This window comes from Tenebrio molitor, chromosome 1 (assembly GCF_963966145.1).
Source record: "Tenebrio molitor chromosome 1, icTenMoli1.1, whole genome shotgun sequence".
NCBI lineage: Eukaryota > Metazoa > Arthropoda > Insecta > Coleoptera > Tenebrionidae > Tenebrio > Tenebrio molitor.
The window spans coordinates 3,286,353-3,309,803 of record NC_091046.1 but is presented as its reverse complement, the minus strand read 5'-3'; the positions used below and the strand labels follow the sequence as shown (position 1 = coordinate 3,309,803).

General features: G+C 42.4%; 1 protein-coding gene across 4 annotated transcripts in view; it reads right to left on the bottom strand.

Annotated features, from left to right (window-relative positions):
* Positions 1 to 23,451, bottom strand: part of LOC138136305 (heterogeneous nuclear ribonucleoprotein C) — a 226,195-nt gene that overhangs the window by 53,471 nt on the left and 149,273 nt on the right. For all 4 annotated transcript variants that reach the window (XM_069055460.1, XM_069055485.1, XM_069055477.1 and 1 more), the window contains one exon: positions 14,115 to 14,193. In XM_069055460.1, coding sequence (XP_068911561.1) covers positions 14,115 to 14,193 — 79 coding nt within the window. The remainder of the gene's footprint in view (positions 1 to 14,114; positions 14,194 to 23,451) is intronic.

Sequence of the window (23,451 nt, the reverse complement as noted above, 5' to 3'; positions counted from 1 at the left end):
CCATCAGCGGACCGACATCGCACCGTGTAGAAGTCGATTTAACATTTTCCTCCGCATTTTACGACCCCTCGTCCGGATTTATTTTTAATACAATCCGGGGGGGTGGCGGCCTGTTTTGTGAAGAGGACCGGCCGACAAAGGAAATAAGATAAAGGGTGTCTCCCATGTGTGTGCTGACCACAAAACGTGAGATGTTGACTTCGACGTAATCGAGTGTGAGAACCTTGATTACAACCACCTCGAGTACTTGGGTAAATGTTGGCCGAGATGGAATCCGGCCTTGCTTGTTGATTCTCGCCGAACACGAAAAACCCGGAGAAAATTGCAACGGAATGTCTTCCGCTGCACAAATCCCATCCGTCAATTTTATTTGTATTTATTTCGACGCCACCTTTAAATCCGAAATGCGGGAAAATGCACCCCTCGTGCGTACCCCGATCGGACGTTACCGCACCCGTCTCTCGTTGCAGCGCCTGTGCCGCTCACCCGAACGCGGCACCGCTGCCAATACGCTTATTTTTCGTGTGCAGCAACGAAACGTTCGGTGCCAAAGTGCTGAAATTCACCAGATTAATTTTGCCAAGCTGTGGAAATTATTTCGCGTTGAAATAAATTTTTTTAATGAATAATGACGCGCATGTGGTTCAATCGAACGTAAATTAAAATTTTAATTAGAGATTTCAGCGCAATTTTCGTCTAGGTGGAAAAAGTAAAATAATAACATTTTCAGATTGGCGTTAATTTAGTTAGGCTCGGTATTACATTTCCATCCGCGCGCTTGACGCGAGTATTTTTGTGTTTTGTGCAATTTTTAATTAATGTGCGCGCATCGACACTAATGAATGTGACCGTGCAACCGGACAGACATTTAATTCGGGGCAAAAATTCTGCAATTTTTGCACGCTCCACGTTTTAATTACACCGTAATTAGATTGTCATCAGGAGTTCACCTTTCCACAATAAATTTATCGGCGGGGAAATTTTTGTACGAGATTATTTCGTCAATTAAAAACGCACCGAGCGAAACATCACGGTATTAATTATTAATACGGCCAGCTGGTCCGTGGTATCTGAACCCCATCGACAGTGCGTGGAGTGGGCTAGATTTAAATCGCGCGACTGACAGTTTTGTGTGGCGGGATCTTTCTGCCGATTCGTTTTGGTACATTAGTAGTGTCATCCTGGGCGCTCCTTCAGGACGAGCCCCAAAAGTTTTAATAGGATTTTTCAAATCTCTTCTTGATAGTCACAATTAAGAAATAAATCCGCGGTAAATCTGGGAGTGAATCCCGCGCCCCCGGAAATTCCGGGCCGAGAAAAAAATATGCCCGCACGTCGGCGTTCCGTGTTGCAACATTTAGCGTCGGCGTCATAAAAAAATCAGGACTCCGGTGTCATCAAATTTTCGTTCGTGATTGTGGGTCGAGTTGTAGCTCCGAAGGAACACAGGGGAAATTATGTAGAGGGCCGAAAGTGGATCCGGCAATGATTTCGGACATTCCGGACGATGTTCGGTGAACAAGTTTCATTATATGGCCCGGCCTCTGACTCTACACCCTCGGGTTTAAGTAATTGAACGATATACACATCAGGACGTATCACAAACCGGAATTCTCTCCACCGGAACGCCGGAGTTCCTCCCGATAGGAGAGTCGGCTCATTTGAAAAGACGAAAAAACAAAACCGTCGCAGTGACGAGTCGTTCCGGACGTACGCAGTTTTGAAAAGAGGCCCTAATGGCCGATAATTTTGTTTACATCCGCTCCGGTTCTGGTCCCCGTTCCATCCCTAATGAAGACGAGTGCGCGTTTGTGGTCGATCGCCCGGCCAATAACGACGCCGCATAACCGGAAACAAAGTCGTCAAAAAATACACTTCCCCGTGCTGGTCGTGGGGTGGGGGGTGACAATTTCGCCGTAAACAAGATATTAAACAAAACAATTTAGTCGGTGTCTTAGAAATTCGAGGCACGACGTTAATCTTATCAAAAACTTGTTATAATACAGAAGTAATCTTTCACAGTATTAAGGTACATCAAAGATTGCTCTCGGCTCGGAAGATGAAAGTAATTGGATTTGTCTCAGAGTCCGTAAATAAAAATAAAACCGTTTCTCCATCTAAAGCGTTTAACTTTCTTTTAATACGAGCCGCGACGCCGGGTCAAAAGAATTGACGGCGACGCGATCTGACTTACCGGCTGCACTGTTGGTCGTCTACCTCGTCGGGGCTCTCTTATTTTTAGACGGATCGGAAATCGAACGGGGACGATGGAAATTTAAGTCGAGTTGTTTTTTGCGCGGCGGCTTGTCTCTTGTAAAATCGCTCGGAAACCTTTTAAGCAATTACCAGCGACCACACCCCCGTCGCTCGGGGATGCCTCCGGCACACATTTCATCACGAAACGTCGATGGTGTCGCGGCCGCCACCGACACCCCAACGAATATAATCAGATAAGAGCTCGACGTTCATGTTTTTGGAACATTACTGTCAGTCACTCGAGTGTTTATATTTTCATCAAATGGACTTGTCGGATAAAGGACTTCATTACAATGTGGCGGTAATTATGTTTACTTTCATTGTTGCTGGCTGTCATGGCCGGCGCTCGACGCCACTTAAACCCCTTTGCGATTGTACTTATTTCGAATCGGACAGGTGGTCACTTTAAAGTCTCTCTCGCTTTCCGACCATTAAAACATGCAAAACGGGCAAGGGGACGGTCACAGGGACCGGAAAAAAAGCGAAACGCGTCTTAATCCAATCCCAATCCTTTTCGTGGCAACATATTGGGACGAACAAGGACGTAATCGAGTGAGGGAGGGTTCTTCCACTATTACACTTTACAACCCGGCGCGCCTTGTAATTTATTCTATCCTTTCTATCGGGGAAGTGGTGTTTTAGCATTTCCGCGAGATGCTGTGATACATCATTGTCGTTGTTTACGCTTGTACCGGCGGCATTTTTCATTATCGACGCAAGAAGTAACTTTTTTTATGCCGCCATCGGCCCGTTTATTAACTGGAAATTCGGAACTTCTCTCTTCTTTTTCTCGTGTGGATTATCGAATGATGAACGACGCACCATACCCACAATCAATTTCCTCCCTAATTGCTTTTGTTGTACAATAAACTTAATTTATTATTGGGGAAAAATGCCCCCCACCCCTCTCCGTGACAACATAATTTTTTCCCGCTGCTATTTTCTAATGAAAGACGTCATTGTCTGGCGGCCTTTCAAACTCATAACATATTCACGATCCTCATCCATCATTACTTTGTTGCTTAAATAAAACACGACGCGGCTCAAATCTTCGAGCCAGCTGTTAACTACAAATTGATATTGCCCGGAACATGCATGGTCCTTCGAGCCGGATAGAATAATCGTTCCGGTGGAACGCACAAACGGTCGTAATTACTTCGAACCAAAAAGAATATATTATGTGACAGGATTGTGGACCGAAACGTCGTAATTGCTCCTCGGAGACTTAATTCTTTATAGGAAGAGGGAACGGATTGGAGTAATCCTTTCTTACATTCGGTTGGACTTTTCTAAACCAGAAACGTGCCATTCTCACGGTCCGCTTGGAGTCACTCTAACAAGCGGATGTTTTGGACGACACACGACAACGTCTCAGCACCATTACCGCTCCCATTGAACAGAATACTCGGACTAACAGGACGAAGAAGATCGTTACGACAATGACCCTCCTCGGCATAATTACAACGGAGGTTTCCCGGAAGAATCACCTGGACTCGGATTCAAGGTCGGCCGTGTCACCGCAGTCGTATTTATGACGGTCGGGGTTTTCCCCGGATTCGGTCGCTAATCGGCGCCAGGACCCTCCATTATTTTCAATCAAAACGGAGGGTTTTGGGGCGGCGTATGCAAATACGCCCCGAAAATAAGAAGAGGAAGGCTTAAACGATACCTTGGCGTGTCGGGCCGGGCGCACCGCACCAAATCCCCCGTTAAGACCGGAATCAGGAATGCTAAAATGCCCCTAAATGGGGGTCGAAATGGAATATTTGATTTCTAATTTGGCGGTCGCTTCTGGGGCTCGAAATTCCTACCTCCGAATTACGCACCACGCCAACCCCAATTTGTAATTCGAGCCGGCCACGCCGCCTCCCGATTCCGCCGTCGTAAATAAAAATCAATTAGCGGGGCGGCCGTTCGAGGACCGTGGTACACGTGTAAATTAGCGACCGTACAAGGGGGCGGGCGCGATGAAAGGGGGAAACTTGGGGGATAGTTCGTCCCAGTTGGTGAACTAACATAAAATTATAGATTCCCGGCTCCGCGGCAATTACGATGCAAGGCTTCACTAATTGTGGCTTGTTCTCTAATCTTATCTTGCAGTCACGTCCTGCGACTTGGCCGTCGCTTAATCGCCCTTCGTCTCCCTGATTAAAGCCACGGCCCTGTGCGACACACGACGAGACGGCCGAAAATACGATTGATACGGACCTTTCGCGTGAAAAATTCATTTTGTATCGCAACAGGTCGGGTCGCAGTAGGAACTGCGACATTTCGCCCCCCACCTCTTCCGCGAGACACGCCCACCGCGATTTCGCTTGTTTCGTCTCAAGTCGAAAACAAACTCGCAGTCTTAACCCGTATCTTTGCTTTATTAAAACTTTCCGATCGTTATTTAACTTCGAGACGAGCAGTGTAATGGCAAAATTTAATCTTTGATCAAACCGCTCCATTTAGAGCTCTCTGATGTTTGATGAATGTGTGAATTAGACTGTGCACTCGAATTTGACAGGGTGAACCCAGCTATCTGCATCTATTTTTGATGACAATGGTAAAACTTGCCTGCTTGCAAATTGTGCTGAGGCACTAATTGTTGCTAATTTGTTAAATCAGAAGACATTGTAATCTCACACTAGGTGTATTTATTCCCAATTGCTAACCAAAAATGTCTGTCTCGACATCGAATGGATGAAGAAGGAAATTGTTATTTCTAAGTCTGTTACTAAGCATGTTTTTTAATTTTTGGAATAACAGTGAATGCAAATTTTGTAAATATTTTTTGCATAACAATTATAGAGGATTTAAATCAAGGCAACAACCGAGCAAAATGACAATTTAGGAATTGCAAAGGTGCTGCGGAATATTTAACTGGCGAAATTTAAATGTTCTTTCCGAGATGACGCGGAAAATTACGAGAGCTAAATAAGCCTTAGAAATTTACATTTTTATAGATTCTACTTTAGCTGTATCAAACTGTATGTTTTCAGATGACGTAACCGCTGTAAAAGTCAAATTCAAAAAAATGGTGGATGCGTCAGGAATATTACACTCAAAACTTGTAATGTCTTGAGAGAAAATTTGGAGCCTGGCGTTTGCGGATGATTTGGTAATTGTGGCAAAGAGTGAGAGAGGGAGAGAGAGAGAGAGAGAGAGAGAGAGATGAAGAGCCTGGGAAAGTATGTGAGGAAGAGAAAGCTGGAAGTGAATGCTGAAAAGACGAAAATGATGGTGTTCAATAAGAGCAAGAGGAAAAGGAATGAGTGGAAATGGGAAGAGGTGAGCTTAGGAGGAGAATGATGATGTTCAAGAGCATGATAGAGAGTCTATTGATGTACGGGGCAGAGATCTGGGGATGGAAGGAACAAAAGGAGGTAGAGAGAGTGCAAGAAAAATATTTGAGATGGGTGTTAGGAGTGGTCAGAGAAACGATAGGTTACATAGCGAAGGAAGAGTGCAAGAGGAATAGGCTGAGAGTGAAAGCGGAAAAGAGAGCGGCAAAGTTTGAAGACAAAATGGATGGAAGGGAGTTCCGGATACTAACGGAATTATGGAGAGAAAAGAAAAAGAACACGGAGAAGCAGGAGAGAGAAAAATACTACCAAAGGAATGGGTATGCCAGTGAAGAAGTGGAAAGATTGAGAGCAAAGGAACATGGATGAATGTAGAGCTGAGTGAAAGGGACAAAGACATAGACAAGCAAGAAAGAAGGGAGAGAATCAAAGAATCCAGATACAATACGGAGTATGAGAGATGTATGACAGAGGAAATTGCGAAGTACCTGGGGAGAGAGAATGCAAGAGAAAAAAAAATGATGGCGAGATTCTGATGTGGGAACGAGGATAGAGAAAACAGGTATTGGATGGAAGGAGAGGAAAGAAAGTGCAAAATGTGCTACTAGGAGAGAGAGAGACAACCAAACACATGTGGAATGGATGTAGCGAAATGAGAGAGAGGAAAGGAATTGGGAGACACTGAATGAAGATGGAAGCAGCTTCTGGAAAGATAATTGGAAACACTTTGATCTCTTCCCCCGAAGAAGTTTCACGTTCAAAAGTCGTTTTTTGCAACAAAGACGAAATAATTCGGACAAATCTTCAAAGGTGTACTCTTCTGCATCTGCTCACAAGTCCTGGTTGCGAAGAATTAACGAATTAAACTTGCCAAATCGGGTTTCTTCGCGTTACTCCTGTGCATTTTCAGTCACAGTTGGTTACAACTGCTGTGGACAATTTGTTGAAAGTTCAAAACCAGAAGCAACCACCGGATTGCGGAACACACCCTTCACACGACATAGAGTTGTTTCTAGAAATCGAAGAAAGAAATCGAGGACTTTGAAGTGCATGTCGCGAGGCGATAAAATTGAAAATGATGGGGGAGCCATCCTTTGGCACAAACTGCCTCGTCTTGCGTCAAACGTCTCTTGCATGTGCACACGGACCATTTTCACGAACGCAGAAATACTTTTGTGTGTGTATGAACACGTAATACTGTCATTTTTACGATTGGTTTTAGTATCAATTCTCCCACGGGACTATTAAGCTTTATGACAGAATAGGTCAGGTGCTTTGCCGGCTGATGTTCCGTTTTTATAACGTCGCCCATAAACATCACTCGTAAATGCAATGTTTTACTTTTCGCGTTTTGTGTGCACACACACACATTCGCGTTATTGACATCTCCACCCCATCTTAACGACCGGGGCGCCACCAGTCCAACTTAAAACGGCGTTTCCCCTCCTGACGAGGTCCTGTTGCCCCCTTGTCCTGCTGTCTGTTCGGCATTGTTAATGGGACATAAAGCATTTCTGGCTCCGATTGAAATTAGCCAGGTCTGAGACGTAACAGCCGTGTAGTCATAACTGAAGAACAACTTAATAAAATGGAAGTGCGAATCGAGTTTCAATTCGTTTCCGGGGCGGCCACCGGTTGATCGTTTCGCGGATGAAAAAGAAAACTTCCAAGGATGTGCAGATGCAGATGTTCGACGATCGCATACGGAATGACGCAGTGTTTCGGATAGTTTGGTTAAGAGTGCTCGGGATGCTGAGCACGTCTCGAACAATAGTGTTATCAGGCCTTGGCAGAAATATGTATAAATATATAAGAAATACGTATACAGATTTACGAATTGGAGATGTTTTCTTGTGAAGGTTATTTATGAAGACGGGTTTTTCCTGTTTCTTTTATTACGTAGGGAGATTTGATTGAAGTTTAAAATTCTGTTTTTATTTTACCTGTGGCGGTGGCAAAAAAACGCAGAGAAATTTTAATAATGTCAAGATATTGGTGTACGTATGAGGATGTGACTAAACGATATCATCTAACAACGAGATCGTGAGAGAGACAGAGAAATATACAAGACAGAAACGAGAGCATTCAGTAAATGTACAATTTAGGAATTGGCAATTTTCCTAGATACTTATTGAGTTAGTTTTTACATTCTATTCATCTTGCAACAATAATAATGTGGAATGATGCAAAAACATTCCGTTCTGTACAGTTTCAGTCGCCTTTGTTCTTTTTGCTACAGACTAGGAAGTATCTAATGATTTTTATTCGAAAACTGCATTTATCGGTATCCATGAGTCCATGTGACGATGACATCACCTCCGTTCGCGACACAGGTGCGGATTTGGGAGACTTCTTTTTTTAAATGGTAGACCAGTTTATAAAATTAAGAAGGAAAAGATTGAATACAAAAGACATGAAACGTTTCCCGGCACCTCCACCATATGGAAAAAATATATATGTATTTTATTACTCGCCGTCAGCTTGACAGAGTAACATCTACATCATGAACCATAAAGAAGAAGTCGTCTCGACTTTAGTCTACATTTGTAGAATTAATACAAATATGTAGTTATTTACAGTAAGAGTGAGGAAGGCAAAGCTTTCGTTCACGCGAATTGCGTGACCATGCAATTTAAGTGAGCGAAAGCAGCCTTACTCTCGAGTGCTGTATTTGGTTTTGTTCGATACCTCCTTAGAAATTGAGTCTGTAACTTTGTATTCAAAAATTTAAAGACATAAAAGTAAAACACATTTTTGGACGGATCTGTTGCTATGGAAAAAAATTAAATACAAAACAAAAAACTTCTGTAACGTCAATAAAGTGGTTGTGGAAATTGTGAAAATGGATGATGAAGAGTTATATGTGCCTGATGATGTCCTGAAATAGGCAAGTGCCGCGAGTTACCAAATGAGTGAGTGAAAGACAGTGAGCGAAACACGATGAGCGAAAGAGAAGTGAACGAAAAAGAAACCTTCACCCACTGGTAACTATGGATACAGACTCACTTTCTAGGGAGGTATCGAAGGAATAGAGCCTCCCTAATCTTAATTTATGACGAGTTCAAAATATTTATACGAAAACTGGAACACATTAAAATAAACCGACTGTAGATCACCTTCCTCTTTTTTTTCTCCTTCGGCGGTTCGCGTAAAGTAAACGATTAGAATTCGTTAACGAGCGGCGATGCATCCTGGTCTGCGTGAGAATTTTTCGCCGGTAACAAGCTCATATATCTTGAAGGGAGCTCCTTAAATTATTCATTCCATTATAAAACTCTTAAACGCGGATTTAATATAAGTCCCATCGTAAACGTGTCTTGTATCCGTCGGCTCCGTAATTGGTGGATGCGCCAGTAACAGTTTCTCATTGGAGCACTCCGAGGAAAGACGAAAAATCAGTACAGAGACGGAATTTGCATGGGAAATCACCGGATTACACTACCAGATTACTGTTTGAACGGGGAAAAAATTAATGGCAGACGGAAGACTTGAAAGGGGACTGTAAATTTTTATGAAGTCCGCGGAACGGATGAAATATTGCACGCATAATGGAGGAGGATCCGGGACCCGGAGGAGGGAGCGTTATCGAACGATTGTTGCGTTTTTCTCTTTGCGGCGGGAGGACTCGGGAGAGGGTAATTGCACCGTGGGAAGGCGGAAGCCAATTATCCCAGATTTTATAAACTTATAGGTTTCAGAATGGGAAGTAACGCGACAGTTCGAGAAATTAATCTATCTCTGGGAAATAAAATAAAAACGCGAGACCGTCTACTGACGTTCCATTATTCCTCATCCCATTACACCAGAGACGTGCTTATAATCGCGCTCAAAATGAGAAAAAGCATTTTCACAGGGTAATGGAGGGTTTAGTATTACTAGGAAATGAAAAATGCAAGACGCCCCATATTAATAGAAAACGTTATCTCGAAACCGAAGTGAGGAATGTTTTCGCGCAAAACCGAACTAATTCCACGCCAAGAAGCAATCTTCTCGGGACTTTATTCATCACGGAACGACGACCAAATAAAAAAAAATATCGAAAAGAACGAAATTATGTAATTATAATTTGGTTCAATGTCGGGAGTACCTCAAGGCTGCAAGTCAGGCCCACTGCTGTTCGTCCTATAGTACAAGTACAAGATATTACGTCAGTTGTGATTAAGAACAGAGATTTATGTAGCTTCTATTCTCCTGTTAAGAGCCATTCCGGGATAAGAAGTCAACAATCTTTGGCAGGAAGTAAAATGTGTCCAAAATGGCCCCCAAAAATCCGACTAATTATTTCCGCAGATTTCGCCCCCGACCGTCTATATAAAAAGCCGCCCCCGTTGACGTTGATGCAGTGTCGGGCTTTCGTCACCGGGGGCGTCTAGAATGGAGTGACCGTCGGATCGTCGGCGGCGAAGAATGGCGCCATCGTCGCTAAATTGCCGTAGTGGGGAGATTACAATAAAAAATGTCGCCATTTACGTAGCCGGTCATTTTTCCGCAGGCCCTAACAATACGCGATAAATACCTTGCTTTATGGGGGGAATTCCGTGTGAATTCGGGCCGAACTAACAATGGACCGGCGCTCCGGTACGGGGACAAAGTGCCGACGATTCCGGGACAGGAAATGAAAAGTCCCCGACGAACCGGATGCCGATACCGTCGGCCGGAGGCTGCGGCGTTTAAAACAGAAACAAGCAGGTCGACGATTTTAAACGGACCAAGAACAATAACAATCCGATCGTCGAGTGGTGGAATCGGCCCGGAATGGATCCGGTCGTCCGGAGTAATCCCTCTCCGACGGCGATCGAAATCTGCTAATCAGATATCGAGGTCGGCCGTGGAAAAATGGAACTTTCTGCTGCCAACACACATGAAAGAAATATGAACACGGAAATCTAGGAGAGAGATGTATATGTCAGATGCATAGATAAGAGCTACCATTCAGTTAGTGTCAAAAAATTGTAGAGAACTAGAAATGGTCACGCGCAATGTACAGCTTGACAATAACAGCTTGGCACATGAAATGTGCAGAAGAGGAAACGAGAGAATGTGTGTAAGACAAGGATATGGCTAGGGTTGTAGGTACGGTACACTCAATGAACACAGCAAAGAAGACCGAGCACTGTGGCCAAGCGCCTAGCGCGCCACTTTGCATTCGGGAGGTCCCGGGTTCTAACCCCGGTACCGCCTGACCTGTAGTGGATTTTTTTCAGGGGTTTCCCCACTACATCATATCGTGGTATGAGCACAGGTTTCATATCACAGAAAAGGCGAATGCTGGGTCGGTAATTACCCCTCAGTACCTACCATCTTCCTTCCACACCCATCCTCACCGCACCCGAAATTTCCCATCAATGTGGCTAAAAAGGCTCTGGAAAGCCTCACCACGAGAAAATATACGGGGTTTTGGGCCCGGCAAGGTACGTTTGAAACGTGTGTGGGTCACCTTTCCAAAACCTGCCCTGTGGTGCATGTAACGTCGTGATCCCTCCAGCTCCTGACCGGTTGATCTCGGCTCGTTCGGCAAATGGGGCAGATTCATTGCAAATCAGCGACGTCGGACCCGGGGGTGGGTTTGACTGACTGCCTCCTACGACTCAGCAACTCCCTCTCTTTGTTCGATACGTGTCCGACTCCCGCCGACTGATTGCTTTACATGACGGTTCGTTTGCACACCATATTTTTCCTTTTAGTTACACGGTCTGGCAAACGGACCGATGCCAAACACGAACGCGGCCAAAAGAAAGAATAAATACCCCATCCACTCCGAATAATATCGTCTGGTAATGCGTGTCCGTTTCATGAGTGAACGGGTCGGAATGACGGCCGCCGGCCATATTGGATGTTTGACAAAACACCGCCCAGAGAGCCGAATTCAAATACGGAACAGGATTCCGACACCACCTTCGGTGCATCACGAATATTGCATACATGGAAATGCTCCTTCCAGGTATGGAGCCCGGCCCGGATCAAATTCTGTCTGAATACATCTTTAATAAAACCGGGGGGTGGTGTATCGCGTCGATATTAGGTTCGGAGTGGCCGCTCGCTTTTTTTTTTCGCCCCGAGAATAATTTAAGTGATATTACTTACAAAGGGCGAAACGGTTTCCAGTTGATCAAAGGGATCGGCAACTGCTCCTTCACGGACATGATATTGGGAAAGTAATGGGTGTAGCGTTGCAGTTAGCTGCATTCCGGACCTCTTTAGCTTAGAGACGGTGATATTTTATCCTGGCGGAGCGATTATTTGTTTTGTCTCGGCGATTCCGGAGAGAGCTTTGGCTCTTCGACTCTGATTTATAAATAAAATGTCGATGCTAAACGATCGTGACTTTTTTTTCCCTTGTGTTATTCAATACCGGCTTTTTCAGCACTGCCGAAATTGGAATTTAAGTTTATTTGATGTAATGCTAAACTTACAGCGAGAACCAACTATTCGTGTCGGAGAGCGAAGAATCCAGAAACACAATTTTTCAACTCTTTAAATCAAACAAGACGAAGCTCCGTCGCGCCAACAAAGTTTCCAGTTTCTCCTAAATACCTTTCGAAAGTCATTTTCGGAACAAATAGGCCGCGTAACAATCAGATTTTCTCCGACACTTCCAGAAAACGCCTCCTTAAACTTAAATTGTCCAAAAATTAATAGCGCCAATAAAAAGGCAATTAAAAACTCTCCGGAGCGAAACAACTGAGTCGAATTTTCTTAATGATCTTAATCGAGAGGAGGGACATGCCTCGATTCTATCCGAGAGCCATTTTCAGCCTACATTACAATTTATTAAATGAAAATTCAACGGGAAATAAGATTTTAAAGCAATTTTCGGTTTAATTCTCCCCGAATGGGATGTTAGCATTGTAGCAAGAAGATCGCAGCGAAGAAGGCTCGAATATCCGTCAGGCTTAATGGATTCGTGTACAGTTAATTTCTGACCGGTAATACGTCGGAGGGTGGAGAGTGGGGGCGATCCATCTCTTCGGTTAGCGAAACCTAATCAAGAGGGCCACGTCTTCGGTCCTCCTGATCGATCTGCAACATTCATCGTGATTGTCAGGGCGCCAACTTCGCTCATCCTTTCATTATTTCACCTCACCCTTGTCAAGTGGAGGGTTTTCCTTTTTTAACCAATTAGTGTCTGATGCTTTTCCGATGTATTGAATTAAAACTCGGTAATGCGGCTCTCCATCCCTCCCGTTTCTTCTGCAATTGATCACAGTTCTGCAACGAGAGAGTGCTCTAATCGCCACTAGAAATTAAATCTCCCGGAGCAAAAAATCTGGCGCGCCCCAACAACTGACCGTTCCGGCATCATCCGGATTAGCCCGGACGATCCCCCGATTCGACACCGCCGGTAAACACGGCGACCTATAATGCTTTCACGTGTACGGATTAAGTGCCCAACAATTTACATTTATCCTGCATCGCTGATGGTCGAGGTGACCGTTTCGATCATGTAAATGGAAGATTTGCAATCGGATTCGCACCAAAATCGAACACGGAGTTTGCTCCCGCACGATGTAATTCAGGGGGCGAGGGGGGAAAAACGTATATCCCCTCGACCATTGTCTGCGTTTGTGTACGTTCTGATTCATTCCTTCCGTCGCACCCGGGGGACATACCGGCCAAGTCCCACAGGAGATATACGGGGGAGTTGCGCGCCGCCGACGTAAGGTAACAAACTAACGTTAACCAATTCTTGTTGCACTCTGGTGGGATCAATCCTGATTTCTCGACCGATGCAAGGAATTTATGGAGTTCGGGGAAAACTGCGCACATCTCGATCGGTAATAATTCAGGGCCGAGCCTCGATTAATATTAATTAACATCGAGACGTATCGGACGGTTCTGCAGGCGATGGATCATAATTCCGTGCGGTTCTCCAAACAACAGCCCTCTTTCCCAACCCCTGAACGCTTCAGAACGCCACTTTTTCTTGCTATATTTACTTTCAAGGTCGTACACACGATTTCCGTACACAAATTCCGCTCTTTCGGAACCTCTCAACGTATCGAAACACGCCAAAACTCCAATTTTTCTTGTGAAACACATACAATTTATTGTCAAGGTTGCGCATAGTTGGTTGCATACACATCAGGAGCTAAATGACGAAATTGCCTTTGCCGGCGAACTTCTTGCTTGCGTATTAATTTTTCAGATGTCTATTGCCCACACAAATATTTCGTTGGGGGGAAGCGACCCATTTTGTCACGTTCGCTCTTATTTTTTCACGGGATGGTTGAAAACGCGGTGAAAATTGAAACGTCAACCAAATTCGCACATCTCTGGAATTTCAGCGAATTACAGATAACGCTAACATCACCGTGATCCCTTCGGGGTCATTTAACCCCCTCTTGACACCACTTCGCTACGCCCATCAACCTTCACCTATCGTGCATCAAGCTGTGAGTTAATGAAATTAAGTTCTCCTGCAGTACAATCAATAATATTATCACGACGGCGACGGTACTGCACTCGTTGACCCTTTGGCCGTGCACAAACCGGAGCTTTCCGTATTTTGGCAGGGAGCTTTATAGCAACACGACCACTTGAGCTTTGCAGAAAATGACAAAAGCGACTCACCAGTCGTTTCCGGTTTTGGCAACGTTTTGTCTTTTCCTCCCCGTCTGATGAGGCTTCGGTTCGGCCACCATATTAACGTCTGCAACAATAGAAACATTGTCAGTAAGAGAGGGAAAAGTGTCCGACGGGGTGTCGGACGGAGTGTACGGCGTTTAAAAACCAGACATCGGATATTCTGAGAATGTTGCGATGCGAACTATCCTTAATTACTCCTCGGCTCGAATTAACAGAGCTATCGGTTGCACCGTATGGAAGCGCCATTAGCAAATTAACGGCGTAAATTTTAACGGCTTCTTAAATAAGTTAAATTTAGTTGTGTGTTTCAACAATTACATTTACTTTTCCTCGGACATAAATACGGTCCAAATAGCCTCTCCGTTCGCGATGGCTGCTGAAACATTAATGCTCTCGGGTCCGGCTGAAAAACGGAGAATTTTCAGTGCTCCCTCTAATTATAATTATGGAAAAAATCCATTTCGTGTGCGACGATAATCCGATCAGCGATCGGCGCCACCGTGAATATTTTATTAGTTGATTTATTTAATTATCGGTCGGTAATAAATGCGCAACGATTTTCACCGAGTGGATACATTTAATAAAGCCACGGTACAATTTTTCTCCGATTTGGTAATTAATTGGCCGGAGGTTGATACAAACCTCCCCCTTACGTAACGAGCGAGCTGTTTTATTGAATTTAACTCGGAACTCTGTTGCTCCTCGCAGACTCTTTCGAGTTAAGCAGAACCAGAACTAGTTACTGAAACATTGCCATGCAAATTGATATTCGATTTTGCACAAATTGAATCGTTCTAGTTCGGACTGATTTTATTAAGAGGAGCACGGATGAAATTTTATTTTGCAAACATGGACAAACAGAAAACTGCCACGAAACGCCGAACTCGCCTATTTTTGCCCCACAATAAATACAACATCCAAAAGGTTGCACGAGCACAATTTTTTTTTTTCGAAAATTCCACCGACCCTCCGGGCACCCGGCGATAGTTGTTTGATGTTTTATTTACGGTAAGAATAAGTCGAGGTACTGTTTTCATATTTTTTCAATTTCAAAGGCAAGACTGGAAGCGGACGGGGGAACAAAAAACTTGTAACGTTTACTTTACCAGTAGGTCAAATGTGACCGACCCTCTCGTTCCGATAATCCCGTCTGTCTAGACTAAATAATGGAAAACAAATTCGAAATGTCAAAGATTTCAATTATGCATGCACTGTGTGGTTTCAATATCGAACTTGTCAACAGCAGACCTGTACATTATTGGGGAAGTTTATCCGGATATTGCACCGCACTACCGCCAAGTGATGAAAACTAAGCTAGGAAACATCTCAAATAAACGACTCCACATAGTCTTTGGGACATGAAGACCGCTTAATTGCCCTCTCCTGCACAAAGGATATATGCTTGCGATACTTGAGTTTCATTTAATCACACGACAGATGACGGAGCAATTTCTTGCTCGATACAGCTACAGTCTTAATTTCCTGCCACAGATTTTTTACAAAAAAACGAACCCGTTCCGATGTAGAAATATTTTCACAGAGAAAGTTATTCCATCTCTACTCCGAGTGTCCCGGGTTGTAGAACCAATCTAAATTATATTTCTGTAGCCAGCTGGTTCTCCAATTTGCTTCCTATTGAAATATTTAAAAGAGGAAAAATGCAATTTAAGTTATAAAGGACAATGGCGTAAAATACACCAGGAAAAACAATTAACCAAATTTTAAAAAATTAAAAAATTTAAAAAAAAACATCCTTCACCATCTCGCGAACTTTTTTCCCAGACGCTTTCAAACCAGGAGACTTTTCTTTAATAGTCAATGAGCAAAACGTTCCAGAAGCTATCAATTCCTTTCCTGCCGGTTCTTCACCAGGTTTAGATGGCATGAGACCACAATATTTGAAAGATATTATATCTTTATCAGCGGGTGAAGCAGGTCAGCAGGCACTAAGAGCTTTAACAAAACTGTGCAATTTTTTATTGTCTGGCTAACTTCCTTCAGAAATTTGTCATTTATCATATGGTGCGTCTTTATGTGCCCTTCATAAGAAAGATGGAGGAATTAGACCGATCGCTATAGGAAACTGTTTACGAAGATTGACTTCAAAGCTAGGCTGTTTTCAAAGTCGTAATATTGTAAATTCGTATTTATCTCCACACCAACTTGGAGTGAAAACTAAGCTAGGATGCGAAGCAGCAATTCATACCGCACGAACCTTTGTGAATAACGACCAAAACCGTGGCAAAGTTCTTCTTAAATTAGATTTCAAGAACGCTTTTAACTCAGTCGAACGGGACTGTATTCTAAAAGAAGTACAATGTCATACCCCACCCTTATCTTTATCAATGCTATAGGAATCCTTCAACTTTATTTTTCGGTGATCATTTAATTTCTTCTTCTGTTGGAGCCCAGCAAGGAGATCCTTGCGGTCCTATCGTTTTTAGTCTTGCCATTCAACCAATTATTTTATCTTTGGATTGTCAACTGAATATTTGGTATTTAGATGATGGAACCTTAGCTGATTACCCAGAAATAGTTTTGTCCGACTTTAAGCAATTTATCCAGAAAAATTGGTTTTGAATTAAACTTTAACAAATGCGAGATCTTTTGCTGTTTTGGAGACACAGATTTAAAAGTCATGAAGGAATTTCAAAATTTAGCACCAGGTATTAAAATTTGCGACCGAGAAAGTTTATCTTTTTTAGGCTCTCCAATCTTTGACCAAGGTTTCACAAACACTGTCGAAAAAACTATAATTACAGTTGAAAATCTTTTAAACAAAGCTGAACTTCTTAGCAGACACGTGTCTTATACTTTAATCAAGAACTTTTCATACCAAAATTTAATTTTTTATTAAGAACAACTCCATTTTGGAAATTTTCGAATTATGTTAATTCAATTGATTCTTCTTTAAAGTTTTCTTTAGAAAGAATACTTAATTTACATTTAACTGATTTACAATGGTGTCAGTCCACTTTACCGATTAGATTTGGTGGACTGGGAATTCGCCGCATTTCCGATATTTGCCTCCCTGCTTTCCTATCTTCAATTCATTGTGTTGAAAAGCTTGTTTCTCTATTACTAAATTCAAAGCATAATGAACTTATTATTCACCATTATGATGAAGCTTTAGCAGTCTGGAATGTAGAAAATGAAAACGAAAGACCAACAATCCCACAATTTCAGAAGAATTGGGATAATATCAATATCAAACGAATAATTGCCAATGACTTAATCTTTAATTCACCTAGAGACTCGTTTTAAGGCTTCGCAATGCAGAGAATCAGGATCTTGGTTACATGCAATACCTTTTCCTAATATTGGTACTGTTTTAGATAACACTTCCTTCCAAGTTTGTATTGGTTTACGATTGGGTTGTAATCTTTGTACACATCGCATTTGCAAATGCAATGCGAAAGTTGACGAAATTGGCATCCACGGTCTAAGTTGTTCAAAAAGCAGTGGTAGATTTTCCAGACACACTGAAATTAATTCTATTATCAACCGGTCTTTGACTTCTATTCATGTTAATTCAACTTTAGAACCAAACGGACTGTCTCGGGATGATGGAAAACGCCCAGATGGGATGACTTTAGTACCATGGATTAAAGGTTTAGTTTGGGATGTTACTATTGTAGATACACTTGCAGATAGTTACGTTTTGAAAACTTCTGAAGTTTCAAGTTTTGCCGCTGAAATGGCTTGCAGCAAACATAGCAAATATAGTTCAATTTATTTGGCCAAATTACGCATTTAAAGGTTTAGCGTTTGAAACCTTAGGCCCTTGGTGCAAAGAAGCCATCGATTTCATTAATTTCATCGGAAACCAACTTATTGCGGAATCAGGCGATTCAAAATCAAAGAAATTCCATTTCGAGAGGATTTCCCTTGCCATTCAACGTGGAAACGCTGCAAGCATTCAGGGCACTTTTCCAGATTCCGCATTATTATCGGAAATGTTTGTATTGTAAAACTAAAATGTTATGTACTTATGTTATTATAATATATACTCCCCATTAAACAAATATTTTCATTTCTGAGAAATCATCTGTAAGCGAATTTTTAAAACGCAACAGAAAAACTACCCCTTCCACCCAAACATGTGGCTCATAAATTATATTTGAAAAGTCCTTGGCTCGCGGGTGACAGTGAAGCTTGGCAGCTGAAACCGAACGGAGCTGTTTGAGATGTACGAGAGTGAGGGGAGGTGAATAATTTGTGGCCCTGGAGTGGTGCAGTGAATTAGGTGATGGAGATGCAGTTACCAGGTGTGGACAACCTGGGCTATGAAATCAATACCATCAATATGTAAAACCTCTGGCAGATACCATGGTATAATTCCTGAGTACCGAACTAGGTTCGGGTGGGACACCTTTGGCTCATGACACGGCGATGCCGTTGTTTTCGGGCGCATCCTGTCGGGATGACTGGTGGTGACAACCAAATGCACAGATCATACGTGGCTGGGCAAATGGTTATGAGTTAACCCCGGTACCCTGGTACTGAGGAACGTACGTATGAACGGGAGCTCTCGCGCTCTCACGTCAGTATTGGCGGTCTCCTTCTGCGGAGACTGCGGCTTGTTGTGAACCGTGCCTCAGTACCTACAACCCTAGCCATATCCTTGTCTTGCAGACACTTTCTCTGCGCATTTCATGTGCCAAGCTGTTTTTGTCAAGCTGTATCCGTCACACGCACACCATTCCACTCCAGCGACTCCGATCGGCAAGCTCACTTCTCGATGAAAGATTGGTGAGATTTTTGCCGCGATAAAACCGTCGCTTTGCCTTAATTATGAGGAGCGTAATTCCGAAAGTGGCAGATAAACGACGGGCCACCCTGTGTGTGCAATTAAATTGGAGACTCGTGTCGGCAATAAAACTTGCCGTTTCGCGTATCCATTCGAAATATCTTCAGTTCGGTAATAAATAACCCCCGCTACATTAGCAGAATTGCAATCACTTGCCGGCTTTCTGAGGGCGCATATTTCATCTACCATTGTAAGGATTAAGTAAACCGCCGGTACTAGTGTGAATTACTGCTTCATTTACTAATCTGCAGCTAGCTACCTGACTCGCGCCACCCACTTTAAATATGCAAGCTGAACCGGCGGTGGCGGCGGCGGATTAATGGCGACTTCTCGATCGGCCGTCGATACAACAACACGCGCGAATCGGGGAAATGTTTACTTACAAATTGAATTGGTTCAAAGAAAGGAGCACTTGTCGGAATGAAATACATTTCGAACTGTTTGCGCATACGTTTCGGTTAAACGCATTTGTTTTGTTGGCTTGTTTTAAACAGATCACTTTGTTCGCACAAAACACAGTTCTCGCAAATCTGTTGCGAGCTTTTTCGGCTCAACAAAAACGACAGTTTTTTCGGGGGCGGCCAACCCTCCACCTACGACCTTACAAAGTTCCTCTGCTTACATTCGAACCGTAAAAGCTGACCCTGTAATATAATAATTACGAGGGTCTGGAGCGCACTTTGAAATGGTGTAATAATGGCGGTCGTAACCATTTTATTTCTGCAAAATTACGTTATTATGTGTTGCGCCACCACTCGTCCCGTCTCGCACGCAAAATGTCGACGCTACTGGGAAAACAAACGTTATTATCCACCGATCACCCTGTAGCTTATCAGAAGTCGCAACTCCGCAAGAGAGCGCCAAAACTTCAATATTTAACCAACCCAAGGCCCAGATGTGCAAACACCGCCACGTTCACAAAATTTATCTCCGCAACAATTATTGTTTGAGTAAATTTGAGGTGGCGAAAAGTGAAGTAATGAATCTGCCTTAACGACATCTGAAAATTTGCCAAAATTAATAATTGCCTGTGCACACTTAGCCGGAGTGAGTTCGCAGCTCGGGGAAATTAAAATAAAAAAATGACGACAAACTCCTAACCCAGAAACAGAATTTATCGGGTCCCGAAAGTTGGAAAAGTTTAATTTTCGGAGTTGTCAAGGTCGCATAATTAAGAGCCTTAAAAGTTGGACAGCCGTCGAGTTGGGCGAAAATCAAATTTAATGGGCCGAGAATCAAACATGGCGCCGTTGAAAATTAAAATATTTCAACAAACTGGAACGAATTCCCGGAAGACGGCCGGATTGAGCTCTTCATTCCCAATTTCCAGATCCACCTGGAACTAGTCGAAAAGCTCTCGGCGAGTCTTTAAAAAATGTGACGATAATTCCGGGCCGAACTCCTGGATCCGTTGTGAATTTGCGTCGTGGAATTACGTTTGTCTGGCGGTGGAAAAAGCTCCTCTCGCTGACCGGAAATTAGAATGTGAGCTCTCTCCGGCAATTTATTTTTATATTCAGTCCGGTGGAAGTGAGTCGTTCTAAACTGTATTAAAACGCCTTCGGAATACAGGCTCGGAAAAAATCCTCCAAGATAAATACTTGAATACCGGGAAGCTTTGGAAATGGACGCGGTTATACATAAAAAGGTTTTAGGTACGTGTGAAGTGTAACGGAGTCGTCCTGGTGACGGCCCAAAGGCGATTTTAACATCCCTACACGAGTACTGCATTAACGGAAGAAAGCCTATGGAAGTGGACTCGGTTCCTGGGCTCCGTTTTATACGTACAAAGTACGTGTGGAACGGCCTTAATTCCCTCATCTCGTCGACATTAAATCTTCCTGCGATGCCCGGATTTATCAATTCGAGATGAACGGAGCTCGCATCTTCTCTCCGCAAACTCGATAAACAAAATACTCCAAGAAAAAATACACATTTCAATATCCGTGACCGTGTCTCATTCTACATTTCAGCATCTTTCGACTTTTACCAATTCCATTTATTGAAGGGCGCACAAAAACTCGAACCAGATGAAACTCGTATCGGTTCTAAAATTATCCGCGAAATATGAACGGACCGGATAGCCATAAGAAATTTAAAGAGAACAACATAATCACGACTGCAACACTTTATTGATTCCCTCACACCAAATACACTTTATTGCTAAAACCAAATTTCATTTGGAAAATAAGCGTACATATTTGAACTACAAATAGAAAACGCGTAATATGCTCCACAAACTAACATCGAAGTGGATTAGACAGTTGGAGGAGATTTGGTGTAGAATTATTCTGTCATATCCAGGACGCAATGGATCAAGTGAACTTTCTACTGCGCAGAACTATTTGGTTTCATATATTAATAATAGTAGTGTTACAATATTTTTTAGAATTAAGAAAAAATAACACAGCTGCATGACCCCGGCGTTTGACCCCGAATTAGCTACCCCGCTTTTTTCTGTATGTGTCGTTCTGCTTCATTTACACCACGTTGAGGGTGTAAAGGAACCGAACTTGATTTTATGCTAGTTGGTAGGTTATGGATTATTGTCCAGATGTTGCGGACTTTGGTGCATTCTTAGGATTAGGTAATTGCAGCTGTCTTAATTAGTTTTTTTTTTGCATGAGATCGACCCCAACGAAGGGTCTCAAGTTTTGTAATGGCCCGCCTATAAAGTGGGAGATTTTTGTGTATATGGGACAGTTCAGAATTAAAGTTTGTGAAGGAAACAAGTCTTTGATTGCATTTTCTCCGATACGCCTTACACCTTAATTGAAGTTTGAGTTTCACTGGATCCTGACAGAGAAGTGAAAAGCTCAATATTAATTGATCAGAAGTGGGTTAATATATTTTTTCTTTTGATAGTAGATTATATCATTAAGAGTAGGAGTCAGTCTTTTTGTGCTAAGCCCAAAGTTTGAAGAACGAGACGAAGTCGAGGTCGCAACTGGGCGAAGCACAAAAAGACCTTCTACTCTGAATGATATACATAATACTATTTTATCTTAAAAATGTGATGTGGAAACATGATTTATGTATTTACGTTAAGTTTTTGTTATCGAGAATGCTCTTAAACCAACGGTGGCCAACCCGCGGCACGCGTGCCACTATTGGCACGCGGTCATGATCTCATCATAATACTTACGCGAAGTAAAAACTTTTTTCCTGTAATTCGATTCAGATGACTTAGTAGGGTACATATGCATTATCTTTCAGAAGAATGAAAAAGAAATGAAAAAAGGGCACGTCAAATATTTTTAGTCAAATAAAGTGGCACTCGAGAACAAAAAGGTTGGCCACCGTTGCTCTAAACCATATGAAGAATGTGATTCACAATTCTCCAATTAACAAGCTGCAGCCAGAAGTAAAAAAAATTACTTGCAATTTATTCCCAGCGAAATGCAAAGACATATTTTTTTATTATGGCAATGTGTTGAATAATTCACGACAAAACACAACAGTTATTTGTATGACAAGGTATAAAAGTGTATTTCCTCCCGCGGGTAAAGTAGCAGTAATCGCCCAGGGGAGAAAATAATATTTTACTCCAGAGGTAATACATGTAACCCATGAAATTTAAATTCAACTTTTTCAAAATTAGAGCATCAGAGTAAGCACATTTGCCATTATCAAAGTTATCTTTCATAAACAGTTTATTTTATCTTTGGTGGTTGTGTCACTTTTTTACGAATCCTAGAAGAATGCATTTCGATAAATATCTTCGAAGGGGATTAAGCAGTATAATGAGATTTATTGCGAGAAAAAACATGGAGGAAGCAAGAATACGGATGACCAAAAAAAATGAAAGGAAAAAAATAGGGAGCATGTCGTTTTGATTTATTTTTCAAGCAACGCTGACGATCAACGAAGATCTCTGGAATCAGTGTTAACAATACAGTGCGATTAATTTTACTAAATAAATTGTGATTTTCTTCATGATCCAGAAAGTCATTTTTTGACTAATTTCTTCGAACGTAAACCTGACTCTTTTACTTTTACTCCCTTGGGAGAGAATAGCGTTCTTTGCCAACTTTCTGTTGAAGTAGATGAAAATAGCTACTTACAGTAACAGTGAGGAAGGCAAAGCTTTCGTTCACGCGAATTGCGTGTTCGAAGCGGAGCTGAGTGCAAGTGAACGAAAGCGACCTTACTCTCTAGTGCTGTATTTAGTTTTGTTCGATACCTCCTTAGAAATTGTGTCTCTAACTTTGTACTGAAAAATGTAAATAAATACAAATTTTTGGACGGATCTGTTGCTATGGAAAAAAAAACAAAATAAACAAAGTTCTATAACGTCAATAAAGTGGTTGTGTGTACTTTGTGGAAATTGTGGAAGCGGATGATGAAGAATTATATGTTCCTGATTATATCCTGGAAGAGGCAAGTGCCGCGAGGTACCAAATGTTGACTAAAAAATCAAAATTAGGTTAGCAGAAAGAATTGGAAAAATTTACGAGTGAATGAAAACCAGTGAGTGAAAGACAGTGAACGAAAAACAATGAGCGAAAGTGA